Source organism: Carcharhinus amblyrhynchos, chromosome 23 (assembly GCF_965287045.1).
Source record: "Carcharhinus amblyrhynchos chromosome 23, sCarAmb.v2.hapA, whole genome shotgun sequence".
NCBI lineage: Eukaryota > Metazoa > Chordata > Chondrichthyes > Carcharhiniformes > Carcharhinidae > Carcharhinus > Carcharhinus amblyrhynchos.
In genome coordinates this window covers 34,788,929-34,812,135 of record NC_137346.1, presented here as the reverse complement: position 1 = coordinate 34,812,135, position 23,207 = coordinate 34,788,929, and the positions used below count along the sequence as shown (strand labels likewise).

The 23,207-nt window shown below is 42.8% G+C and overlaps 1 protein-coding gene across 9 annotated transcripts in view; it reads right to left on the bottom strand.

Moving 5' to 3' along the window:
* The window catches only part of LOC145357510 (septin-5-like), a 113,190-nt gene that overhangs the window by 39,377 nt on the left and 50,606 nt on the right, over positions 1-23,207 (bottom strand). For all 9 annotated transcript variants that reach the window (XM_080210923.1, XM_080210922.1, XM_080210926.1 and 6 more), the window contains 5 exons: positions 20,049-20,145; positions 19,238-19,324; positions 17,830-17,953; positions 16,746-16,880; positions 1,486-1,603 (listed from right to left, as the gene is read on the bottom strand). In XM_080210923.1, coding sequence (XP_080067049.1) covers positions 1,486-1,603; positions 16,746-16,880; positions 17,830-17,953; positions 19,238-19,324; positions 20,049-20,145 — 561 coding nt within the window. The remainder of the gene's footprint in view (positions 1-1,485; positions 1,604-16,745; positions 16,881-17,829; positions 17,954-19,237; positions 19,325-20,048; positions 20,146-23,207) is intronic.

Genomic DNA, 23,207 nt, shown 5'->3' with positions numbered 1-23,207 from the left:
AGTCTGCTCTGCCATTCAATCATGGCTGCTATGATTCTCATCCCCATTCTCTTCTTTCTTCCCCTACCATTGATCCCCTTATTGATCAAGAACCTATCTATCGCTGTCTTAATGACCTGGCCTCCACAGCCCTCTGTGGCAATGAGTTCCACAGATTCACCACCCTCTGAAGGAATTCCTGTTCATCTCAGCTTTAAAGAGGTATCCCTTCACTCTGAGGTTGTGGCTTTGAGTTCTAGTCTCTCCCACTAGTGGAAATATCCTCTCCATGTCCTCTCAATCCAGGCCCCTCAGAATTCAGATTTTCACAGTAACTTCACTGCAGTGTTAATGTAAGCCTATTTGTGACACTAATGAATAAATTTTATTCCACAAGCTTCAATGACATCCTTTGAAACTCCTTCGAGTATAGACCCAGACTCCTCAACCCCTCCTCATGACAAATCCTTCATTCCTGGGATCATTCTTGTGAATGATGAAATCTATGAAGTGTAAAATCTAGGGAGGGTGGGGGATCCAGCTTGTTTGCCGGTGGTGGGAATCCTGATTGTGTTGGGGTTTTAAAAAAAAAAATCGGGTTTCCCACCAGGCATGAAGGATTCACCTGACCCACCTTGCTGGCTTCCGATTGGGTTCCTGCCCGGAGCAGGCACCAACTTAATTAAGATGCAAATCTGCTAATTGTAATAGAATTCTCAGCATTGACGGCCATTCACTATGCCCACCCCAGTTCCTGCCATTCATCTGTCCCCCCAGCAGGAATCGCACCAGGCGGGCTTTGGTGTTGGTCATTACCAACGTGGACATGGCATGCTGAATCCTGAGGGAGAAAGGGAAATCTCAGCTCCAGAATGGAGAGCTGCAGTGTTTTAAAACCCTGCTGGGTTTCCGACCTGGCAGCAGAGCAGCAAATAGCCACTGGACCTACCACCTTAATGCCCTCTCAGGACGAGGGGACAGTGCACCCTGCCAAATGCGTGGCCTGAAGGGAGCCTGAGTGGGGGTGGCCCACCGTCATGCCAGCATGATGTGTGGGGGGAAGACGTAGCTCATTGATGAGAAGGCTGGTGGTGCCCCTTGGTCAGTAAGGAGCTGATGGTGGTCACCATTTCATCTTTTACGTTTATTTATTAGTGCCACAAGTAAGCTTACATTAACACTGCAATGAAGTTACTGTGAAAATCTCCACTCCAACATCTAAAAATCGTGGCGTTCCGATCTCGGAAAGCCAGTCTGGCCAGTAGGCTCCGTCATTAGCATCTTTTAGGTGGGTGAATCCCACCTGACAGACACTGCCAGCACCAGTGGATAACACTCCCATTTTCCAATTGACATGGGCACTTAGTCCCAGTCTGGGGGAATCACACCCCCAATATCTTCCTATTTATTCCCAGTGCAGTAAACGTTCTTCAGAAGGAAAAGCAAAGTGAGCTGTCAATGTTAACTCCATATTACTATCGTGACTGACATAAACAACCCATTTACCTTCTGTTTCATTTTGGAAACCTCTGTAGGAGTCAGTGTGTCTGCCTTGGCAAGGAGCGGTACAATGTTCACCTTTTCATGGACAGCTTTCATAAACTCCACATCCAATGGCCGTAACCTTCAAAAACAGCCACAAAACAGACTCCAGTCATGTTATTTGGCGTTTTGCAAGAGTTAGCTTAATCTACATTAGAATAGAAACCTATCACAATATTGATTAGCGTATCCAAACCTTTTGTCTCCATGGGTTTTAGGTTTGTCCCATGGAATATTAAGTGCTGTATATGAAGTTTAAATTGATTACGATGTGTACATTTTAAGCTGTTGACACCAATGTATCAGGATGCGCTGTATTAGTCATTTACCACTGATGAGGCACCTAATGCTACAGCCTTTACAGACCTCCAGGTCGACAAAATGTTATCTCATAACTACTCAATAAGATTCTATAGAAGAGATTCTTAGCAAAAGACAGAGTACATAGAATTGGATGTAACTGTATCACATTATTGGCGGGCAGCTAGGAGACAAGAGTACGGATACAATAAATGATATTCCCCCGGACTCTGTGAGGTTCAGCTTTACTCCAAATATATTGATTGCTTGGATGGAAGAATAGGTAGTTAGATTTCCAAGTTTGCAGATTGCACTGTTACCGAGAATATATCAAAATTTAAAAATATATAGTTTAGTTTGTTTAATTTAGTTTATTCATCAGTGTCACAAGGAGGCTTACGTTAACACTACAATGAGGTTACTGTGAAAAGCCCCTAGTTGCCACACTCCAACACCTGTTTGGGTACACTGAGGGAGAATTTAGCATTTTGACTGTGGGATGAAACCCACGCAGACAAGGGGAGAACGTGCAGACTCTGCACAGACAATGACCCAAGCCAGGAATCGAACCTGGGTTCCTGAAGCTGTGAGGTGGCAGTGCTAACCACTGTGCCTCCTATATATTTGCTCTGATGGGGGAAATTGGTTGTAATCTTTACATTAAAGCAAAGCCACTTTGAAGTGAAGTCAAGAAGCACTTTTTCATTCAAAGGATTCTTTAGCTATATTTTTGTTAGGGAAGAACATCAAGGGATATGGAACAAAGGCACAGTTGAGATACAGGTCAGCCATGGACTATTTGAATGGTGGAATATAGACTTGAGGAGCTGCGTGGTTACTCCAAACCCTCCCCCTCGAATGAAGAGAAATTGCAAATAGGAAACAGAAGCACAAAGAACTGGGTTGCACGGGCATTGTGCTTCATGGTCAAGGTTCAAGGGTCATAGTTCAAAGACTTCTGGGTCTGGTAATCATCTAACTGATGTAACAAGATTCTTGTTGGAGACGTGGAATGTATTTTCCAATAACGAGCTAAAGCATTACTGTTAGAACTATCATAGAATCCCTACAGTGCATTCTGCCCCTGGAGTGTGCACCGACTGTCCAACAGAACCTATCCTATCCCCATAACCTCACACAGTTACCCCGCTAATCCCACTAACCTTCACGTATTTGGACACAAAGGGGCAATTTAGCATGGCCAATGCATCTAGCCTGCACATCTTTGGACTGTGGGAGGAATCCAAGACAGATACGAGGAGGATGTGCAAACTCCACGGAGACACTCAAGGCTGGAATTGAATACGGGTCCCTGATACTGAAAGGCAGAAGTGCTAACCACTGTGCTGCCGCCAGTTAGTACAAAACGAGTGTTGCCTTTTGCAATGCTTCAGATGTGAAAAGAACAGATTATTGATATCATTGATGCAAGTCCCAGTATTCCACCGCAATGTAATATACATTAACAAGGTGAGAGAGTCATGTTTTAAACTGGACAATCCAATTTGTTGCCGATCTGTCTCCGTCTAGAACCACTCGGTTTCAAGTTTAGTATTTTGGCAGGATGTCAAATCCTATATTTTAATTAGGTTTCCAGAACTGGTACGCAGATTGTTTGTCCTAACTTTCTATCTAAAATATTGCTTTAGACACAGATAATGAGCAGGATTCACTGCACAATATTTTGCTGTGGTGGGAGGCAGCTCGCCATTAGCAGGTGGCAGGATCTTCTGTTCCTGCCGTTGCCAATAGGGTTTCTATTGAATTTACCCCTTACCACAGTGAAACCTGCTCTTATCCTTAGTAGCAAACTATGTAATAACTCACTTTTCTTGTTGTGCAAAAAGACCCTGATAACTCTCAACCCTAAACTCTGACCAAGTTATTGAGCCTGAAACCTGCACAAAGGTAAATCGTGGTGTGGGCACACGTGATCACTGGCCTACCAGACCCCACAGGCCAACCCCAATCTCACCAAACCCCCCCCCCCTCCACCGGGTCAGCCTCAATTAACACCACCCCCCCATTCCCTATTGTGGGGAGCAGTTGTAAACCCTGCTGTGGGAATCACTCCTGGAAGAGAGGCGGATGCTAGTGGGCCTGGAGAATATTGACCCAGGCCCGATAATCACATGGAAATGTAAATTACCATGACATTTCCATATGATAATCAGCTCCGTGCCGAAAATCTGATTATGTTTAAAAGAAAGCACCTGGGAGAATCACGACCAGCTGGATGCCAGTTGTGAACCTCACTAGAGGCCCCCTCTCTCCCCCTGTTGTCAGCCATTGTGTTTTAATATTGAAATTCTTGGAGGTCAGTAATAATTGAAACCTCGTGGCAGATGGGAAGATGCTGGTCAGTTTCCTGTCAGTGGCAAATCACCACAGCCAAAGATAATCATAAACCAATCCAATACATGGAATGAAGGTAAGGATGTGAATGACAAGAGGTTTAGTGTGGAACCATGAACATCTTTTACAGCAAATGTCATCCAGATTTACCAGAGATTTTGATTAATCACATACATCATTGGTTCCTGTAGTAACTGCCAAAACTAAATCTAATTTCGTATTTTGTTTACAGAATAGAATCACAGAATGTTACAGTACAGGAGGAGGCCACTTGATCTATTGTAACTTGCCAGCACTCTGCAAGAGCAACTCAAAAATTCTTCAGATAATTATCTACTTCTCTTTGAGGGCTTCAGTTGAATCTGCCTTTGTCACCCTCTCGGGCAGTGAATTCCAGAACCCAGCCAGGTGCTGGCTGGGATCATTTTTCACATTTATCCCAATCTTGCTTAGAATGGTGTCGCTTTGGTTCTTGACATTTCCATCACCAAGAATAGCCTCTCCTGATCTCCTCTGGATTTTGAGCACCTCTATTAAATCTTTTCTTCTCCAAGCAGAGTAGCCCCAGCTGCTCTAATACATTTACTGAGCTGAAGTTCCTCATTGCTAGAACTATTCTCATGAATGTTTCCTCTCTAATGCTTCCACATTCTTTCTGAAATGTGGTAGTCAGAATTAAACACAAAGAAAATTAATCCATATTAGTGGTCGCAAAGATGTAGCATCGATTTCAGGACTCTGCACTGGAAACACAGAATTCAAAAAGAGAGAAAAATAGGTTAGTATTTTAGTACAACTAGTTATTGGCTCAGGAGAAGCAGTGGAACAGGCTTACTAAGTTCAGTGTTAATGGAAATGGAGTCTGAGGATTTGAAATTGGGACAGGTCTTAGTATGTTGGGAAGCTAAGATTGTGTCTTAGGGATCTCAGTCAAATGTTTGGCATGGAATAGTCAATTGAAACAACATAGTGCAATGCAGTGTTAGTGTTCCTACCTCTGGACAAGAAGATCTTTTTTCAGGTCCTACTCTGGGATGTGTTGGCCATGGAAGGTATCCGCAGTGAAATGACTTGTTGGCCACAAAAGGAGCAGTTATGAAGAAGCTGAAAATCCTTTTCCCACTGTTCCTTAACAGAAAGAAAATGTGTGGGAAGATGCACTAGGAAAAACTATTCACTTTCCTTCTCATGAGGCAGCTGTTGTGTGATGCTGTACGGGTCTGCATACCATTGTAACAGCAGGTGCTCAGCAGAGCAATGGTTATCGTGGGCCTAAAGTATAGCACCACCACCCACAGTATGATGTATAGAGTCCCATGGTAATAGACTGGGAGAACAATTTAGAAGGAACAACATGGCAGCAATGCCATGCATGGTGGTAAATGGGATCCATACATTATTAAGGAGTACTAATAAGTGGTTCATGTTTAAACATACAAGTCTCAAGATCTCTTCAAATGAGAAGCAGACAAGCCCGTAACACAACACGGTGAACAGAGGTGGTATGTAAAGTAGCACTTAAAGCATGAACCCAGAACAGAATCCCAAGATATGAAAAACTAAAAGCAGCTCAAGTCTGATTAGAGAGATGTGCACGTAAGAAGAAAAATTGAAGAAACAGCTGAAGAAGCTTCACTACAAACTTGAAAGTTGAGGAATCCCTCAGAGTACATGGAGGCCCATTGCAAGATCCTGAGTGATGCAGACTGAAGGAATCTGGTCAGATCACAAGACTGATGAGAAAGATTACAAAAGGGAAGTTGTACTTACATTGCAGAATAGGTGGCTGTCCCAGGGGCTCAGCTGATTGCAGAAGCTGGAAGACAACTGCAAGTAAAAAAAAAGTTAAAAAGAGAGAAGTCTGCAGAGTTAAAATAAAGAGCAAGAAACCACTGCAATTTCCTAATAGTCTAAAAAAAAGGGCCCATAATCGCAGAGCGAGCATGCCGAACCCAAAAGGTACAGGAAACAACACAAAAAGAAAACTGACAGCTTGCGTTTAAAAATAACAGTTACTGCGCAGATAGCCTTCAAAAAGGGGCAATGGCACTTAAAGCAGTAAATACAAGAAAAAAATAACAGCCATTGACAGAAAATTAGTAGAACTAGACAGAGAGGGGGCAACCACAGACCCCAGAGACAAAGAAATAGAAGATCCAAGAGCAAGGGAGACAATACTGAAATAAACCATAAGATAGTTGCTGATCATATGAGTGCAATGAAATGCATGAGCCAAAGAATTTAGTGCAGGAGAAAGATAGCTGAGAAACAATCGAAAGGCTCAAAAATAGAGTAAAATGAAAATACTGAGTCACTACCCAAACTGTAATAGCAGACGGCAGCGTGGATTTGAAGTACAAGATTCAAGTTGAGTATATACCTTTGAATACACACAAACTGAAGTCTTCAATGAACCAAGCTGTTTGAGACCTGAACAAATTTCAGAGATGACATAAAGGTTTCAGGAGGAAATACCAAATTCCACAGTTGGAAGGAGTTGAAAAACTCTCAGACATGCAGCCAAGCAAAACAGCAGGCAGAAAAGACATGCAAAGACATGAAAGACTCGAAGAATCAAGATGTAACCATGGAAAAACATGAAGTGATAAAAAGGACACAATACAACTTTTTCTGAAGTATCAGTAGCAACAAAATGATGCACTGAAGCTCAGGCTGAGTTGGTAAAAGGTCATGAGGAAAATAAACAGTTGAAAGAACAACTGATTCCTTTTGCCTTTCGAGATCAAATTCAATGCATAACCATTCAGCAACGTGTATAAATGGAAATTGTCTTAAAAAACAAAATGGAAGGACAGCTGAAGAAACTGGAGGAGAATCTGCTGAATTAAAGGAAAACTCAAGTTGAAGCAATTGAGCTTCGCAAAAAGAAAACCTGTTGAGGAATCTTCACATGCTGCAAGATTCCCTCAGGCCAAAGTTTGTTCCTTTGGGAAATTACCAAGAGAAACAAAATGAACAAACTGACAAACCAGTTGGCAGAGCAGATTCAGCAAGGTTCAATAGTCCAGGAGAAATTTGCAAGAGAAAGATAATGAACTGTAGAAGCAGCTGCTTGGAAAAGAGGAGGCATTGAAAGAGAAAGCCATAGAACTTTCCAAGCTGAAAGCGGATAATGGAGCCACGGTAGCACGATTACAGAACCAATACAAATTAAGACTTTTCCAGAGGCAGACCTGACCAATAGTGAGTCCCAAATGAAGGACGCGGACAAAGTTCTGTTGCAGACAGAGAAAGGAGAGATAGAAATAAGATCAGAAAATGTAAATCCAGCACTCAAGTCCAAGGAGCTATAAGGAGGAAACACACTGGCTGTCTCAGACATACTGGGAACCACTGAGTTATTGAAAAATAAGTGCATGTTGATATTTATTAACATTGTCAACAGCCAGCCAGAATGTAGTGGACACTGAGGAAAGGAAAATTTGAGTCCCTCTGGAAATGAATGGAGTGCACATTCCCTTCAGAAGGAACAGGACAAATCCAGTGCCCAAAAAGGCAAATGAGCTGTTAATAAAAATAAGTGCAACTTGGAGGAGCACAAAAGCAAATCAGAGAAAGATAACCAAGTACCAGAAACACAGTGTACCAAATGTGACAGACCAAGATGTGGAAGAACTGTCCATCCTCAAGACCGTGTGAATTCATAAAGTCAGAAACTTGAAATAGGGGAGAGAAAGGATAACAGAAATCTGTATGTTGTTGAGGATTGCGAATAATTGGTTCATGTTTAAACACACAAATCTCAAGATCTCAACAATGAGACACCTAATCAACCCATAACATTACAGGGGTAGTCTTGTCATTTGGGTGAACCACTTTTTATGCTGTCAATGGTTCTCGCTTAGTCAAAGATAAGTAGAAGATTCTGCGCCGAGTGTAACTTTCTGATGAGTGTGTTTATCAACAAAGTTTATCAACAAAGCTGAGAGTGCAATTAGAAAGGAGGTTAAAGAAAATCAGTTGAAATCAGGTGGGTGCATCAACTGGTCACAAGTGACTTCTATTGGAATTAACAAGGTTGCTTGTTTTAACTGGATGCAAGCAAAATAACTGGAAATCAGTTGGTGCCCCTTACTCATCCAGCTGACCATTTGAATCCTACTGGAACCACTTGATGGTTCTACTCCATACAACGGAATAACTGGAGTAGCTGGCACTTACAGAAGGAAACCAATTGTAATTCCACTTTTCCTGTTGACTTCAAGTGTAATCATCTGAATTTTAATGGGACCAGTTGACAGGCAAACTGCAGCCGGTTGGAATTATATGGAGCCTGTATCAATGATTCTTTGAACTGCAAATTGTGCTAACTGAATTGACTGAAGTCAAAAGACTGCCTGAGTAAATAAGCAAAGTGTGTCAGTATGCATTTTCACTTCAAGTTTGTAATGTTTTATAAAAAGCACAATGATACGTATTTCCTCACCCTCACATATATGAATGTTACTCAGGGACAGATTTATTAATGCTGTGCTTTTCAAGGTATGGTTTCAACAGCCATACCAAAGTGTCACGTAATGGGAAAAGAAACCCTTATATTGAAAGCTTCTTAGGATAGGAAAAATAATCTAAAGAATTTTTCTCATCGAGAGGCAGAAAAAAAAGCCTTGATAGGATTAACCATTGCCATTGTAAGTGCCCTTAGTTGCTGTAGTGTCAGTCATAACCCAGCGTAGGATTCCTTACACACTCTTGAAAGTGAATAAGAAATACCTCACATTCTCTGATAAACTCCAGTTAAGAATGGAACGCTGACAAGAAAACCCTATGTGGGTAACAATGAAGAAAAAGAGCTGAAAAAAGTGGCAGATACAAATGGAGCAAAACTCAAAGAAATGAACACATAAACACAGATAAGGCAAAGGAGAATCCAAAGCGCTTCTACAAATACACAAAGAGCAAAAGAGTAACTAGGAAGAGAGCAGGGCCTCTTAAGGATCAAGGTCATCTATGTGCCGATTCACAAGAGATGGGTGAGATCCTAAACAAATATTTCTCATTAGTATTTACTGTTGAGAAAAGCATGGATGTTCGGGAACTTGAGGAAATAAATAGTAACGTCTTGAGGAATGTACATATTACAGAGGTGGTGGTGCTGGAAGTCTTAAAGCGCATCAAAATAGATAAATCCCTGGGACCTGATGAAGTGTATCTCAGGACATTGTGGGAGGCTAGGGAGCAAATTGCGGGTCCCCTAGCAGAGATGTTTGAATCATTGATAGTCACAGGTGAGGTGCCTGAAGATTGGAGGGTGGCAAATGTTGTGTCTTTGTTTAAGGAGGACTGCAGGGAAAAGGCTGGGAACTACTGGCCACTGAGCCTCACATTTGTGTTAGGTAAGTTGTTAGAAGGTATTAGGAGAGGCAGGAACTACAGACATTCAGAGAGGCAAGGACTGATTAAGGACAGTCAGCATGGCTTTGCACGTGGAAAATCATGTCTCTCAAATTTGATTGAGTTTTTTGAAGGGGTAACCAAGAAGGTAGATGAGGGCTGTGCAGTTGATGTTGTCTACATGGATTTTAGCAAGGCCTTTGACAAGATACCGCATGGTAGATTGTTGAATAAGGTTAAATGTCACGGGATCCAGGGTAAGGTGGCTAAATGGATACAAAACTTGCTTGATGATAGAAGTCAGAGGGTGGTTAGAGAATGTTGTTTTTCAGACTGGAGACCTCTGACCAGCAGCATGCCTCAGGGACCAGTGCTGGGTCCATTGTTATTTGTCATTTATATTAATGATTTGGATGAGAATATAGGAGACATATTAAGTAAGTTTGCAGATGACACCAAGATTGGTGGCATAGTGGACACTGAAGAAAGTTATCTCAGATTGCAACAGGATCTTGATCAATTGGGCCAGTGGGCTGACAAATGGCACATAGTGTTTAATTTAGATAAATGCTAGGTGATGCATTTTGGTAGATTGAACCAGGGCAGGACTTACTCAGTTAATGGTAGGGTGTTGGGAAGAGTTACAGAACAAAGAGATCTAGGGGTACTTGTTCATAGCTCCTTGAAAGTGGAGTCACAGGTGGACAGAGTGGTGAAGAAGGCACTCAGTGTGCTTTGTTTCATTGGTCAGAATATTGAATACAGGAGTTGGGACGTCTTGTTGAAGTTGTACAAGACATTGGTAAACACTTGGAATACTATGTACAGTTCTGGTCACCCTATTGTAGAAAGGATGTTATTAAACTAGAAAGAGTGCAGAACAGATTTACTAGGACAGTTGGATAATAAGGAGAGGCTGGATAGACTGGGACTTTTTTCTCTGCAGTGTAGAAGGCTGAGGAGTGATCTTTTGGATGTCTATAAAACAATGAGGGCCACAGATCAGCTAGATAGTCAATATCTTTTCCCAAAGGTAGGGGAGTCTAAAACTAGAGGGCATAGGTGTAAGGTGAGAGGGGAGAGATACAAAAGTGTTCAGAGGGGAAATTTTTTCACACGAGGGTGGTGAGTGTCTAGAACTGGCTACCAGAGGTAGTAATAGAGGAGGGTACACTTTTGTCTTTTAGGAATATTTAGATAGTTACACATGGGTAAGATGGGTAGAGAGGGATATGGGCCAAATGTGGGCAATTGGATTGAACTTAAGGGTTTAAAGAAAAAAAGGGCAGCATGGACAAGTTGGGCTGAAGGGCCTGGTCCCCAAGCTGTAAACCTCTATGACAAGAAATAAACATATAAATTAACAATATTACAATGGAGGGGGAAGAGACCCCTGTATTGCCCAAATTCCTTTTTGTCATGAGAACATGTGAAATAGGAACAGGGAGTATGCCATGTAGCCCCTTGAGCCTGCCCTGCCAGATTCAGAAACTGTTTCACTTATCTGCCTGCTCCCCATAATCCTTAATTCCCTTATTGGTCAAAAATTTATCTACCTGTGACTTAAACACATTTAATGAGGTAGCCTCCACTGCTTCAATGGGCAGAGAATTCCAAAGATTCACTACACTCTGGGAGAAGTTGTTCCTCCTCAACTCTGTTCTAAATTGACTCCCTCTTATTTTGAGGCTGTGCCCTCTAGTTCTTGTTTCCTTTCTAAGTGGAAATAATCTCTCTGCTTCTACCCTGTCTAGCCCCTTCATTATCTTATATGTCTCTATAAGATCCCCCGTCAGCCTTCTAAACTCCAATGAGTACAGGCCCAGTCTAATCAGTCTCTCCTTATAAGCTAACCCCCTCATCTCCGGAATCAATCCGGTGAACCTTCTCTGCACTCCCTCCAAAGCAAAATATATCCTTTTGCAAATAAGGGGACCAAAATTGCACACAGTATTCAAGTTGTGGCCTCACCAGTACCTTGTACAATTGCAGCAAGACCTCCCTGCTTTTATATTCTAACCCCCTCGCGATAAAGGCCAACCTGAGTTTTTGCGATTCATACACAAGGACCCCCAGGTCCCTCTGCACAGTAGCATGCTGCAATTTTTCACCATTTAAGTAACAGTTAATTTTACTATTATTCCTTCCGAAGTGGATAACCTCACACTTGCCAACGTTATACTCCATCTGCCAGGTTCTTGCCGACTCGCTTGGCCTATCCAAATCTCTCTGCAGACTTTCTGTGTCCTCCATAAAATTTTCTTTCCCACTCATCTTTGTGTCACCTGCAAACTTTGTTACCCAACACTCGGTCCTCTCCTCCAGATTGTCTATGTATATGGTAACCTCTGGATTACTAACTGAGCCACGAGCGAATTGACTCAGTGAATTCCCAGGGCCATCCTTACTGCTCCTGCTCCACCCCCCCCCCCAAACACTGCCCAGCAATGGCCGCCTCCTCACCACACTGCCCAGCAATGGCCGCCTCCTCACCACACTGCCCAGCAATGGCTGCCTCCTCACCACACTGCCCAGCAATGGCCGCCTCCTCACCACACTGCCCAGCAATGGCCGCCTCCTCACCACACTGCCCAGCAATGGCCGCCTCCTCACCACACTGCCCAGCAATGGCCGCCTCCTCACCACACTGCCCGCCTCCTCACCACACTGCCCAGCAATGGCCGCCTCCTCACCACACTGCCCAGCAATGGCCGCCTCCTCACCACACTGCCCAGCAATGGCCGCCTCCTCACCACACTGCCCAGCAATGGCCGCCTCCTCACCACACTGCCCAGCAATGGCCGCCTCCCCACCACACTGCCCAGCAATGGCCGCCTCCCCACCACACTGCCCAGCAATGGCCGCCTCCCCACCACACTGCCCAGCAATGGCCGCCTCCTGCCTCCCCCCACCGCTGCCTGATAATGGCTGCCTCCCCACCACCATTCCCCAATCCCCCCAGCTGCACAGTAATGGCTGCCTCCCCACCGCTGCCCAGCAATGGCTGCCTCCCCATCACTGCCCAGTAATGGCTGCCTCCCTGCCCAATTATAGCCGCCTCCCTGCTGACCAATAATGCCTGCCTCTCACCGCCTCCCCGCTGCCCAATAATTGCTGCGTCTCACCGCCTCCCCACTGCCCAATAATGGCTGCCTGACCCCCCTCCCACTGGCCAGCAGGACTGTCCCCTCTCCTGGTACTCAGCATCTCCTTTCTGCTGCTTTGTGACCTCCTTCCGACTGATGAACCCTTTCCGACCACATCTCTCACAAGCAGTTCAATCACAGCAAGGCCTTGGGCACAGAAGGATGGTCAATAAAGCAATGTGGGTGATTCAGGGGAGGTCGAGGCAGAGAAAGGGAATATTTGGGTACCAAGCAGAGTGAGGTGAGACTGCAAACCCCCTAAATGGAAGGCAAACAGGCTGGAGAGCAGTTCTACACTGCAATTGATGGCAAGGTAATGATTCTTAGAATTAATTTTCAAAACATGACCAATATTGGTTTCAGTAAAAAGTGATAGATCGTTACAAGAGTAGGTGCAATGTCAAACTTGCTTCCATTATTAATGGCCTGTCATTGAGTAAGACTGACCTGTTGAATAACCTCACATCAAATGTAGTTAATCTGAGTCTATTCTAATTTCCAATGTTCCACTTCAGATACAGAGTATATCTCTGATTTTACTTCCAGGTAAAACAGGTCAGTAATATTGAGATACCAGAGGGATTGTAAGGCTAAAGGATGAATCCATGATTTGTCAAGTCTTTGGCTGTTGGCATTTGTGGGTCTGGTGAATTGAAGGGCAGATTAATTTATTGCTTTCTCCTGCTTTATTTCACCCACCCAGCCTGCCCCCTCTCCAGTACCATGGAGGTACTATAGAAAAAAATCCAGCAAACCATTCAACATTTAAATGTAAATAATGCTTTATTTCTGGATTTTGATTCATGGCTGCAATTTCCATGCAATATTTCTGCACTTTAACTGTGTTTAATTTTGAATTGGTTCCTATCTGGATTTTAAACAGTTTTAACAGTTTTGGTTTCTACAATTTACATGTTCATTGACTATTTTTCGGTTTAGGTGTTTAATTGCCTTTTATTTCTTTTGTTGCAGGAATATTAGCACCTGGAGAAACTCAGGAGATGAACCATCTTGCCTCAACAACATAAATAGCGTTCAAGTTCTCTTTATTGTAGTTAAAATATAAAAACGTTAAGTTATAAAAAGTTATTTTTGGTTACTGCACTGCTTCTTTCGTTTTTGCGTCACGTGTTTTTATGTATCACAAAATGTGAAAGATTTACTAGGATGATATCAAGGCTTGATGGTCTGAGTTATAAGGAAAGGCTGACTAGACTGGGACATTTTCTCTGGAGTGTAGAAGGCTTAGGAGTAACCTTATAGAGGTCTATAAAATAATGAGGGGCATAGAAATGATAGATAGTCAACATTTTTTCCCAAAGGTAGAGGAGTCTAAAACTAGAGGGCATACGTTTAACTTGAGAGGGGAGAGATACAAAAGGATCAGGGGGGCAACACTCAACGGTGGTGAATGTCTGGAATGAGCTGCCAGAGGTGGGTACAATTTTGTCTTTTAAAAGCATTTGGACAGTTACATGGATGAGATGGCTAGAGAGGGATAAGGACCAAACGCAGGCAATTGGGACTAGTTTAATGATTAAAAACTGGATGGCATGGAAAAGTTGGGCCAAAGGGCCTGTTCCCATGCTGTAAACCACTATGACGCTATGAAACTTGAAGTGCAGTCCTGTCAAGTTCACTGACCCACGGCACATGTGAACATATTATCTTTTTTTCATTAATTAATGGTATTTATGTGAATGGAACAGGTGAATTTTCAAGATTTTCCCTTTCACAAATTTTGAATACTAACCGACGGTGACCTCTATATTCTAAGTAATTGTCTGTTGTTGACTGTCCCTTTTTGTCCTGTATTTTATCCTGTACCTTGGATTCTCTAAGGTGAGTTTGAGTGATTCAAGTAGGACCTAGAAGTAAGGGAGTTGACTGGAGTGGGGAGGGGGTTGATCACGGGGTGTTCTTCTGCTGTGGGCCACAGTTTTCTTAAAAGGGCCTCACAGGAGGGAAAAGAAGCCTGGGGTAGGGAGGCCGGGGGCAATGCTGAGGTTGGTTGGGAGTCATCACAAACTGGCGGTTTCACCCAAACAGGGGTGAGCGGGGACCCTGTGGAGGTAGCATCTTTCCCAGGAAAAGGCCAATTTAAAAATTTAGTATTGATTACATTGGCAGATCAGGACCAGTAAGATCATGAGGGGCGAGAAACTGGGCACGAACCCGGTTTTTTGCCTCTCTTGCAATCTTACTAGCTACTGGTGTGATGCGCCAGAACTATTACCTCCCCCAATCTTTTATTACAACTGTCATTCATGCTTTAATGAATAGAAAACTGAAACCCATTTGCACTTGAAACTAAGCCTAACAAAGGGGAGGCGATGGCTTTGTGGTATTACCATTAGACTATTAATAGAACATAGAACACTACAGCGCAAACAGGCCCTTCGGCCCACAAGTTGCGCTGATCACATCAATACCTACCAATCCATAGACCTATCTATAACCCCCAATCCCATTAAATCCCATATACTCATCCAGAAGTCTTTTAAAAGACCCCAGCGAGTTCGCCTCCACCACCACTGACGGCAGCCGATTCCATTCACTCACCACCCTCTGAGGGAAAAACTTACCCCTAACATCACCTCTGTACTTGCTTCCCTGCACCTTAAATCTGTGTCCTCTCGTAGCGACCATTTCAACCCGGGGAAATAGCCTCTGAGAATCCACCCTATCTATTCCTCTCAACATTTTATAAACCTCTATCAGGTCGCCTCTGAACCTACGCCTCTCCAGGGAGAAGAGTCCCAGCTCCCTCAACCTAATCCAAAATTTTCTGGGAACTTGGGTTCAAATTCTACCACAGCAAATGATAGAATTTGAATTCAGTAAAAAAGTCTGGAATTAAGACTCTACTAATGACCATGAAACCATTGATGATTGTTGGAAAAACCCATCTGGTTCACTAATGTCCTTTAGGGAAGTAAATATGCTGCTCTTACCTGGTCTGGCTTACATGTGACCACAGAGTTACAGTAATGTGGTAGACTCTCAACTGCCCTTGGACAATTAGGAATGAGCAATGCTGGTCAACCAGCGATGACCATGTCTTGTGAATGAATAAACAATGACCACAGCTGTCCATACAAAACTCTCCAAAATCAAAAGAACGGAAGATACTCATTATCAATTTTATGCCTGTCGATTCATCGACAGGAACAGGTAGTTAGATTTTTTTCAAGTGTTAAAAGCAATCTTTCTTTTAGATAAGCTAGAGCAATCACTCCAATCACTGACTGACATTTTGTGACTTTTTTCACTGCATTATGATACTTTCTCCAATGGAGAAGTACTACAATGCTTGTGAACAATTACACAATACTGAACAACATAAGCTCTGTTCGCCTTTGCAGGACCTATCCCTATGGTGAATCGTTACATCAAAAAACTCATCAACATTACAAGACAGCACCAAAATGTGCGATTTAAAAGGTGTGAAAGCATTTTGCACTTACCTTTCAGAATTTTTCCCTGACTCCTCAGCAAGCTTTCCATTTTTTTCATGAACTCTCAACCCTGGAGTGCTTTAACTAGGCTTCCAGATTCAAATACTGTCAGGAGGAAATTTGGTTTTCAACCTCCTCTAAAATGGAGAACCCTAAAATGAGGAATATATGTGCATTCCTGACCTACAAAAAGGCCAATGAAAAATGGTGTGGAGTCAGGAATGTGAAGAAAATCGGCTTTCCTCCAACAGAAAATTGAATTGCAGCCATTCTTACACCAAAGCACATCTCCACACCCAGATGAAAATTTAGCCCAAGTTGCTTTTTAAGATATATACAAGGCAAATTAGGACACTTCAAATCAGTCACCATGCCCTCTGTGCTTGATTGGTATTTAGGGGAGATGGGGGTGGCGCAGGGGCACATAGACTCAGAAAATTCATCCTTGGGTTTCTGAAACAGGAAAGTAATTTATTTTACAAAACTGATATACCTCAGTATGCAGGGTACAACATCTACAGGTTCCCAAATGCTGAGCATCCCAATCAGAGTGAATTGTGGAGCTGAGTAACTGAACCAGAGCAGCAGCTGTGAAAACCTTTCTGCTTACCCATGTCCAAAAGGAGAAATAAAGTAAAGGCAGCAGTGAATTCGGTTGTCTGCAATGTTTTTCCTGTTCAGACCACTCTCGTCACGGAAGTACTGCTCAAACTGCTGGTCTATGTAATCTGCAACCTGTTTCCAACTGAGAAAAGAAGCACAAACAAAATTCACAAGATGTTCTTCACTGGAAAATCCCACACATACCCTTCAGTAACATGGAGTGGGGGGGAAAGAAAAACAACTATTTTTCTCCCATGATGCAGAGTTGAGTTAGCAGCACCACGCTTTTGAAGAAGTCTGACATGCCACTGTTCCATAGAGAAAGGGCAATGACAGTCAATTTGCTGGCAATGGGATAGAATATTAACAGCACTGTAAGACTGAGGATGGTGAAGGTCATTGTGGCAGGGAGACACAAAGCAATAAATGCCAACATCCCATTTGCCTTTTTTATTACGTACTGTACCTGCATACTGACTTTCTGTAATTCATATGAATATGAACAACAAGGCAGGATAGGGCAAGGGACAGGTGGATAGGGGTACGGGGTTAGAGTAATGAGAATATTATTAATCTACAGTAACATTACAAAGAGAACACAGGAAATAGGAGGAGCAGGCCATTTGGCAGCTCTTGCCTGCCTCTGCCATTCAATTAGATAATGCCTGATCTTTTACCTCAGTACCATTTTCTTGCAATATCCCCACATCTCATCAATATCTTTAATATCTAGAAACCCATCAATCTCTATCTTGAATATACTCAATGACTGAGCCTTCATAGCCCACTGGGGTAGAGAATTCCAAACATTCACTAACCCCCCCAGCCCCGCCACCCCTGCCCCCACCGAGAGATAAAACTCCTCCTTATCTCAGCCTTAAATAAGAGACCAGCCACAGTACCCGCGATCTCTGTCCCAGGTGTGATCAGTTAACTTAGAACAAGCCAGGAAGGGAGCTTCTAGTTTGATATAGTCACCAGGCTAACCACTGGGGAATTTGCAATCACTGAACACTCAAATCAGCATTTATTCCACCGAGCCTGGACATTGTATTAAAGCTTCTATCCTGAACAGCTAGTTCTTTGTATACCATTCTTGGTTATTAACAGCATCACCAAATCCTGGCGTGTCCACAATTGTGAGCCGAAGTCGAACTCCTTTCTCCTCAATTTCCACCGAATGTTTGGTGATATCAACAGTCTGAGTGATCCTCTCTGGACAGAAAGTGAAGGTGGCTTCAGTTCAATTGTATTCATTCAATGAAGAGGACAAGCTTTAATTCATGGAATGTAATATCCTTATTTTCTGAAAAGCAATCTCACACAATTGATTTGAAGAATTGTCCCTTAATTCCATATTAGATGTAATTCAGTGAAACAGAGACACATGGGGACTGAGGAGGTTAAATTTTCCTTTTCCTGTTGTCTGTAAACACTGCTCACCTCCCAACCCTACCCCTTACCCCACTGCCCCGCCCCCGCGCCCTGCCCCCGCACTGCCCGCACCCCACCTGCCTCCGCTCTGCCCGCACCCCACCCGCCCCCGCTCTGCCCGCACCCCACCCGCCTTCGCTCTGCCCGCACCCCACCCGCCTTCGCTCTGCCCGCACCCCACCCACCCCCGCTCTGCCCGCATCCCACCCGCCTCCGCTCTGCCCGCACCCCCCAAACCCACCTGCTTCTGTGCTGCCCCCTACTCCACATCCCACCCCACCACCCCTCAGCATATGAATTGAACTTGAGACTTATCCATTCAATTTCTGAATATTTGAACCAGTGCACTAGACTAACATTAATTCACTGGCAATCTTAGTCTGTGGTTACACAATAGTTGCTCTGGGAAATGGGACGGGAGAGTCTGATGCAATATCAGGACCACTTCTGAGCTTTGCACAGAGACATGTTATTGGCGAAGTGGGCACTGCTTTATTCTGCATCTATTGCACTGCGATCCACCAGTGAAAGTTTGATGCTGATATTGTGTGCTCAAAATAGACTCATTTTCTATGATTGCTCCTCACTTTCCTCTGCACTAAATCCATCCACGTGTATTTTGTGGGTGTAAAATATAGTGCTCCTGTTTCAGATTGTAGAAACAAACAATTTTGAATGTCCAGTTTCAACACTTCCAGTCCATTTGTTCTGAAGATCCAAATGGACAGAGATGTCACATGACACTACTCTGATTTTTTACTGAATCATTGTGGCAATGTTAGAGGAACAGCTTCCACTGCCAGCACACTGAGTATTATTGACATCCTCTTAGAACTTGGCCAGGACTCAGGGGCAGTGTGAAGGACAGCAGAAAAGGTAATTAGTGTTATTTTGGCACAGCTAGTGATCAGACTGTTCCCAAAGAATAATACCCTAAGAGTATGAGAGATAGGATCTATGATATTTTTGTTTCCAATATTTACTGATCTTATCAAACGCTGACTCGCCTATTCCCAGTGAAGCTCAATCAGACCAGTTCAGCAAAACAACCGCCCTGAATCTGACCTTCTGTATTGAGGAACCTCTTGTCCTTGTACAGGTCTGTGAGGAAAAGGCTGTTAACTAGAGTTGATTTCCCGAGGCCCGATTCTCCTGAAAGGAAGCAACAGTAAAAATAGGTCAGATTTTAGCAGCTAAATGTTTAGGACCTTTCAGCTAGATCCAGTTTGTATAGGGCCAAACGTACATGTACAGTGTTATTATATAGCTCCAGTCTTACTGATTTGGACTAGGGCTTACTGTCTACAATGCATTATTGATTGAATTTCAAGCAGCTGAACCTTGACTCAAGGAGACAGTTTTACCTTCAAAGCGGTTTGAAAACTGGGATTTATGACTTTTTTTTTTAACCTGCTTCTTATGGTTAGAAAGGCACATGCCTTGTATTTGGGAAACTCTTCTTACCCTGTATGCCTGCTGTGAGGTACTCAGTCTGCCCATAGTCAGACTACACTAGTACTGTACTTTTACTATGGGAGGCATCATTTAATTTGTGGCACTGCAACCCTTTCTGGGGTGCAGGTGGAAATCTCCACTCTGGATCCCAGTGTAAAACTGGTATTGCGAGTTGATGCTATTTGGCTAGCTGTGCAGTGTCACTGTTCTTGGTTACGGATATGCACAGACTGACATGTCTGCAATTACAATGATGGTATTTCTGGTATTACCAGAATAGAATGCATGGTCTTATTAGAGATGATGAATCTGGTACTGCCAAAATAGGATATATGGTATTGTCAGTTTTACCACTGTGCTGGATTTGACTGAAGTATAATGCTATGGCAATGATCAAAATCTCAGTAACAAATTGTTTTACCTGCCACCAGCAGTGTGAAATCAAATCCTTTCTTGACTGACTTGCGATGAACTTGGCTGGGTAATGTTGCAAATCCAACATACTCTTTCTCCTGGTCCTGAGGATTGAACACAGATATGTGATTATAAACATGGAGGAATTAGAGTATTATCACCAATTCCTCGAAAATTCACTGAAAACCATAGATATTAGTCACACCCGTTGACACTCCAAAATATACTCTCCACTTTCAATTTCTCCATTTCTTTACAGCACATTCCTTGTTCTCCTTTTTACACCATCTCACTTTCTTTACTTTCCATTCTATGTGCTGGTGATTCAACTCTGGCTTTACCTTACTACATCAATGTTATCATTTTCACCTCATACACTCTTGAGGACCTTGTGCTTTAATTTCCTTGACAACCAAATTGTTTCTGCCCTCTATCCATTCTCCCTGCATGCTTTCTGGGTTCTATCTTTCAATACTCTTTTGTCTCCCTCTTTCATTCTGCATTTCCCTTTTCCTATGTTGCAAATTCCCTGGTGCACTTTACCCAGTCAAAACATCTTCCTGGTCCTTCTGCACACCCTATTTCTTCTGTTCTTCTTTGGATCTTTCCTTCCTTACTATTTCTTACTCTGTCTTTTTTCTTCTGTACACTGTGTAACCAGTTCTTGCTCCTTAACATCCTCTATAAATGAATTGATTTAAAACTTTGCTGCAAAAGATCTGTTCAGCGATTGTCTGTGTGCTCACTTACTTCCATTGGCTCCCAAAGCCTTGATTTTAAAATGCACCCCTGTATCAGATTCCAATAACTGGTGATGAGGGACGAACAACAATATATGTTTACTAACAGTAATGAAGCAGCCCTTACATGCTGTATCTCTCTGCCTGTATTCTGGGAGAATGCTCATACTCCTGACACATGATCCTTTTTCTACCTGGGTCAGCCCAACGTCCATGTGACCACCTGATCTACAACAGCCTTGTTCACAACTCCATCCTTCAGCATGCCCCTTCCTCTATCAGTCAGCTCCTCCAGTCCTATAACCTCTGAGATTGTGATCTTTTATGAATTCCCTATTTTAATAGTCATAAAACTAAGAGCTGCGCTTGCAAATAGCTGGCCATAAAATTCTGGAATTTCCTACCTATGGTGCTCCATCTTAGAGTATGAAGAATCATTTCCAGCACAGGAGCTCTAAATGTTTATTCTTAAGGAGCTCAGCCAATTTCTTTTTGACATCATTGATATATTGTTCAAGTTTTTGACTCCCTGTCCTAATGTCATCTTATGTAGCTTGGTGTCTAATAATGTTCCTGTGAAGTGGTTGGGAAATCTTAATATGTTAGTGATGTTAAATAAAAACAAGGTGTGGTTGTTGCTATGCCATTCCCATTTTCTTCTCACTTTAATATCCTTTTTGCAACATTCCCTTTCTGTTATAATGTGTTTTTCACTCTTCTTTTATTGTAATTTATTAACAACTTTATTCCCTCATTATTTGGCTCACCAAATCACAGTCTACATGTCTACAAAGAGGGGAGCTGGTGCAGTGAGGAGGTGGGTTTATTTATCCAGAGATGGATTTTTACAGACAGCAGGAGAATGAATGGAGAAGATCTGGTGAAAAAGCTTTATCTTCCCACTTCTAGTGTCAAATATTGAAACTATATCCTCTCATTCCCAGTGTCACAGATTGATGTTTCACCTTCTGCTCCAGCGCAGGACTGAGGGAGTGCAATTTTACCAGATAATACACTACACTATACACAATTACTGAAGCAAAGATTTGCTCAATTCTTATTATTCAGGACTGCATCAAATCTACTTACAGCAACTCACCAACTCCTTCTACTGCGCCTTTCTAGCCCATGATCTCTGCCATCTAGAAGGACAAGGGCAGCAGATGCAGGGAAACACCACCATCTGCAAGTTACCCTCCAAGCCACGCACCATCCTGACTTGGAATACATCGCCATTCCTTTACTGTCTCTGGGTCAAAATCCTGGAACTCTAACAGCACTGTGAGAGGACCTACACCAAAGGGACTGCAGCGGTACAAGAAAGCAGTTCACCACCACCATCTCAAAGGCAATTAGGGATGGCAATAAATGCTGGTCTAGCCCGTGATGTTCGCATCCCATGAGTGAATAAAACAAAGCCTTCCACAAGTTTTCTATGAAGCACAACAAAACTTTTTCCTGATAGAAAGCAGATTGTCCTCCCAGGAAACCAAAATAATTAAAAAAGCACATCTTCTATTTGATAATGGTCTTGAGGGAAAGTTCATTGACTGAACTTGTAATAGTGAATTTTCCACTGCGCTCAGTAACCTGCAGCCACATTCCATCCAGATTTTGTCATTTACATTCTAATAGCACTTTACCCCCTGTACTAGCAGAGATGGTAATTCTTATACTGATGCCTATGTTTGCACTCAGTAATTATAATCAATACTTGTTGGCACCACAAGTCCTTGTGTTAAATGCCTCTTAGTACCAAGTCCTTATGTTAATGTCTGTTAGTACTTAATCCTTACACTGATGTTTATATTGGCACTGGGTCTTCCTGCTGTCCTATTTATTACCCACTTGCCTGTGAAAACGTTGTTATAACATCTTTGCCCATCTCCAGTGGGAATATAGAAAGATACCCTCTCTCTACATTGAATGGTGAATTGGGGGCTGTTCTGCATCCAGCCCTGTGGATGTACATTACTGTAACTTTACTAGAAGACAGGAAAACTAAATCCACTGAGAGCTCAACAAGGGTATCAGATATATTCTCTCAGGTGAGCACTGCTAAATGGCCATGGTACTTTTTTGGAGATAAGGGTATTATCCCCAGTGTCCTTACCAACATTCATCCCTCAATCACATAAACCGACCATCTGCTCATTGTCACACTGCTCTCTGTGGCAGCTTGCTGTGTACAATTTAGTTGCTGAGTTTCCTGCATTCCTACAGTTCAGCAATGATCACATTCAAAAAATTGACCTACAATCAGCCAAGTGACCTCCATTTGTGCTGCATAATATTCCACCATAAACAAAATAGCCACTCTGATCTAATAACAGTTTTTAAAGAAATGAACAAAGTATTTGTTTCAATTAGAAAACTGCCACCTCTCTGCTGCAGTCTGAGGAAAGTGTGTCTCATTAGGCAGTGAA